This window comes from Vigna unguiculata, chromosome 8, assembly GCF_004118075.2.
Source record: "Vigna unguiculata cultivar IT97K-499-35 chromosome 8, ASM411807v1, whole genome shotgun sequence".
Lineage (NCBI taxonomy): Eukaryota > Viridiplantae > Streptophyta > Magnoliopsida > Fabales > Fabaceae > Vigna > Vigna unguiculata.
In genome coordinates, this window is record NC_040286.1 from 2,768,130 (window position 1) to 2,772,671 (window position 4,542).

The following is a 4,542-nucleotide window of genomic DNA, read 5'->3' on the forward strand; positions in this document are numbered from 1 at the left end:
TTTATACCATATGCATAAAATATTAAAATGAAAATGAAAATTTTTGTAATTTAGCAATTTCAACTTTATCGTGTTCTTAGAAAATATAAATGTGCAGTACTTTATTTCTAGTTGAATAATTTATCATCTAAAAGTAATCATCATCTTAATTTAATCTAATTAGAAATATTAATTAACCATTAACCATTAAACATTAAAAATATTAAAATAGATAAATGTAAAAGAAAACAACACGAAAAATAAATCAATAAAGAAAAACTCAAATAAGGCCGAAGCCCAATTATAAGTGGGCCACAAAATCAAACCAACGCCTTCCCTGATAGCAACAACTACAATCATATTAATATTAATAATAAAAACTACAATCACACTAACAGACACAGACCGGTCTCTCTCATTTCTGCTATTTTTTTTTCTCTCAAAAAATAGGAGAGAACTACAAAAAGCGATAAAAAAAACTAAAATCATTCTTTTTATCATCCACTAAAATTTAATAAAAATCTCAAATTTTAATTGAGATTTAATAAATTTTAGTAAAAAATAAAGAGAATGTTTTAGTTTAATAATAATCATAATAATAATTACGTTGATAGAGAGATACTGCTAAAACAGGGGACGCATCACGTGAAATCCACGTGCAGATTCTTATCCTAAAAAAAAAATCCGAAAGTCCAAGAAGCAAACACCCACACGTTATTCGCCACGTGTCCACTTTCGGAGCCTTTCGTACATTTCTTTCTTCTAGTAGTACCCATCTGTAGTAGCTTCTACCCTACCCTTCTACTTACTACTAATAATACTAACACTGATTCTACTGCAACACTTAATCACTTAATTAATGAACTACCACGCGCCTACCACGCGCCGCCACTCCCACGCGCTACTGCGACAGCGCGATCTCCAACTGCCGCGCCAGATAGGAGGGAGCGCTGAGATGCGGGAGGTGGCCCTCCGTGTCGAGCCACTGGATGGTGCTTTTCCCGCCGATGTGCTCCTTCATGTATTTGGCGACGGTTTCAGGCACGGACATGTCACGTGCCGTTTGCATGATGCAGCAGGGGACGCTGACCAGACCCAGAATCCCCCTCAGGTCGCTGTTGAAAACCGTGCGCGACACGAACAGCGAGATGTCCGGTCGCATGTTGAACAGCGTCCGAGAAAACTCCCTCACCGCCGCCGGCACGTCCGCCCCCACCGCCAGCGGCGCGAAACCGTTCACCCACGCCTCGTAGTTCGCTTCCATTGCCGAAAAAACCTGCTCGATCTCTCCCTGCTCGAATCCCCCATGGTAGTCCTTGTCGTTCAGAAATCTGACAAAATTCAACCACCAGTGAGACTTTCTAATCACTCTTCTTCGATCAATTACTCACACATTACACCACTCTCCTCTCTCCACTCTGCATCTGCATGCACCTAATTCCACTGCTTTTCGTGGATCAAAACTGCAAAACTCCCAAATCTTGTTTTCTTTTTATCTCAAACACCTTTCTCCAACCCCTTAAACTAAACACCAAATATCTCTGCTTATTATGTTCATAATTAGCCTTTCCATTTGATGCGCTAAACCTAAATGTAACAGATGATTCCATTACGTAGTTTCAATCCAAACACAGAACAATTACACTCCGTGACACAGTTTTTACCCTTGTCAACAGTCTTTTTACCTCACACAGCATAAATTAGTACGAAATTATCAAGTTCGCCGGATCAAAAAAGGTTAAGTCAATAAAAGTATTTTCAAATTTAAACTAGTTCTGCAAGAGCAAAATTGGCTCATCCCGATTTCAAATTGGAGACTGAGTAAACAAGCGGTAGCAGAAATCGAAGCAGAGAGAAAGAAAACTGTAGTAATGGATGATGATGATAGATAGGGTTTGGTGGGGTACCTGGGGGAGGCGCCGATGAGGATGAGTTTGGAGAAGAGGTCGGGGCGGCGGATGGAGGCGAGCATGCCGATCATGGCGGAGATGGAGTGGCCGACGTAGGCGCAGCGGGGGACGCGGAGGGCCTCCAGGATGTTGAGGAGGTCGTCGACGTAGGCGTCGAGGGTGGTGTAGCGGCGGTAGTCGAAGTGGTCGGGGTTGACGCTGCCGGCGCACACCAGGTCGTAGAGAATGACGCTGTAGTGGCGCGTGAAGTAGGGCAGCACGCGCTGCCATGCCGACTGGTCCGTGCCGAAGCCGTGTGCCAGGACTAGGTACTTGTCGCCGGTGCCCTCCACGCGCACGTTGAGGGCGTCCAGAATGGAACTCCCCATACCGAATTTGTTCTTATTAAAACGATCAGAGAGAGGAGCACTCACTCACACACACGAGTGGAGTGGGTTTGGTTTGTGTGAGAGAAATAGAGAGCGCGTGGCTTTTGGGGTTTGAAACAGTTGAATCGAAGGTGGTTGTTTGATTTTATATTTTGTTTCCTTTGTCTCTTTGGGTGCTATTTATAACTGCCACCACCACCCTTCACTCAATCACAACACACCATTCTCCCTTGTTTCACCTTTTTCTAAATTGTTCTATTTTAATTAGTTATACTACTTTTTTAATAAAACACAATTACATAGGTTAGGTCTAGATAAAAAATAAATTAAATATAAAAAAATTGTAATTTATTTATAAGTTAGTTAATTGTGAAAATTCTACACCTTATTTAAATTAAGACTAAAAATATATTAATTTTTTTTTTACATAAGTTAGAGTAAACTAAATGGTACAGGCAGTGACGTACTTGTTTATTATTGCAAAAGCAGATGCCGTATGGAAGCAACTAGAAAACGAAATAAATTTTTTTTTATTTATTTCCTTCTGTTTGGGAAGTTCTTCAGTTTTGACGTACAGTGGGGTACTAAAAATAAGAGAGAGAAAAATATTTTCAAACATTTTATTATAACGTAGGATGTGTTTACGAAAAATAAGATGAATAAAATTATGTTGCATAGTAAAATCATTAACGAAAATTAAATGTTAAAAAGTGTTAACAGTAGGTGAAAGCAAAAGTTAAAAGTACTATTAGAGTCAACTTGAGCTGTTTTAATGAAATGTTTTTAACCTTTATTACACACAACAACCAAACGTTAAACTTTAATTAGTAAAACTAAGAATAGAAGTATATGCTAGTTATGTGAGATTTATTAGTGAAGCTATCATTTTGATTAAACATTTGTGATTGAAAACACTGTTATTTGGTGTGATTTTACTTTCTGGAAAACGAATTTGGTATGATTAGTTGAAAACTTGGACTAATGAGAAATCAGAAAAACAAAGCAAATGGTAGATTTTTGAAGAGGATGAGATGAAGATGCGACATGACAATCATCATAACTTTTTGTCGTGCCCAATTATCCCATTGTACGGACGCAGAAATTTTTACACTCTACCTTTTTTTTCTTTCATCTTTTTGGTTTTCACCTATTCAGAATTCAGATTGGAGGAATGTTAAAGAATATATTTTTCTATTATAAATTCGGATTTTGATTAAAATTTATCGGAAAGTACTTTAATGATTATATTCCGAGGTGTAATTATCGTAAAGTAACTTCTTTTACTTAATTAATTTTGACCCAAAGTAAAAAATTACTAAAATATTATACAATAGATAAAGATTTTATGTACGGATATATTATTGTCTATTAACTTGAACGATTTGATTTGACTGTTATATTGGCGGATACACGCACAGACAAGAAAAATATGAAAAAGAAAAAAATATATTAAAAAATGGTGATCTTATAGGTTATTATATTCCTATAAGATTAATTATAGAATTAAAATAAAGGTTATTGTTTTTGGATAAAAAAATAGTAGATTTTAAAAACAATGTAGCAATGTCATCATTCATTCAAAAAGATTTGTAGAATTAATAATTAGTAGTTCAAATTTTATTAAGTTTACATTATAAGAACTTAAATGTTTGAAAACATTATATGAGTTTATAAGATTTAAGTGAACTCTATGATTTTTTTGAAAATAATTTAAAGTTAAAAGAGTTATTGAAGAAGATATTATAACAATTATGAGGTTTTGAATACAAAATATATTTTTTTAACATATTACCTAAAATTCACTGTTTCGCACATGTTTCATATTACATCAAATCAAACAAAAATTTATAGTCGGTGATAAATTTAAAGTTGTTAATTAAGATCAATTCAAATATCAAATAAAAAACATCAAAGTTGATAAAACACTTATTTTTTCACATCAAAAGAAATAATTAAATGTTTTCGTATTTTTATTCTTTTTATGAAAGAAGTAGAAAGATTTAATATTTTTGTTTTATGAATTCGAGAATTAAAATAAATAAAATATGAGTTGGTGCATCCATATCCATAGGGTCAATTAATGTTAATAAATAATCCAAGAAATTTATGTCCCAACATCTATTTTTGTCAGTTGGTTCAGCTGCTGCCTCGTACCGTTTTAATATTATTAAAAGATTTTGTCTTTTTCTCTTACAAAATATTAGTCAATCTTATACAGTAAAAAATTTATAGTCATACAAAAATTATTAAGAAAATCATGAAAACTAACATCACAAATAAATATA

The 4,542-nt window shown here is 34.6% G+C and overlaps 1 protein-coding gene across 1 annotated transcript; it reads right to left on the bottom strand.

The window, feature by feature from the left end:
• Positions 1 to 240: 240 nt before the first annotated feature.
• On the bottom strand, positions 241 to 2,421 carry LOC114195233 (strigolactone esterase RMS3). Its single transcript, XM_028085630.1, has 2 exons — positions 1,887 to 2,421; positions 241 to 1,310 (listed from the first exon to the last, which is right to left on the bottom strand). Exons 1-2 carry the CDS (start codon positions 2,255 to 2,257, stop codon positions 881 to 883), a joined length of 801 nt encoding a protein of 266 aa, XP_027941431.1. The 5' UTR covers positions 2,258 to 2,421; the 3' UTR covers positions 241 to 880.
• Between the last annotated feature and the right edge of the window lie 2,121 nt (positions 2,422 to 4,542).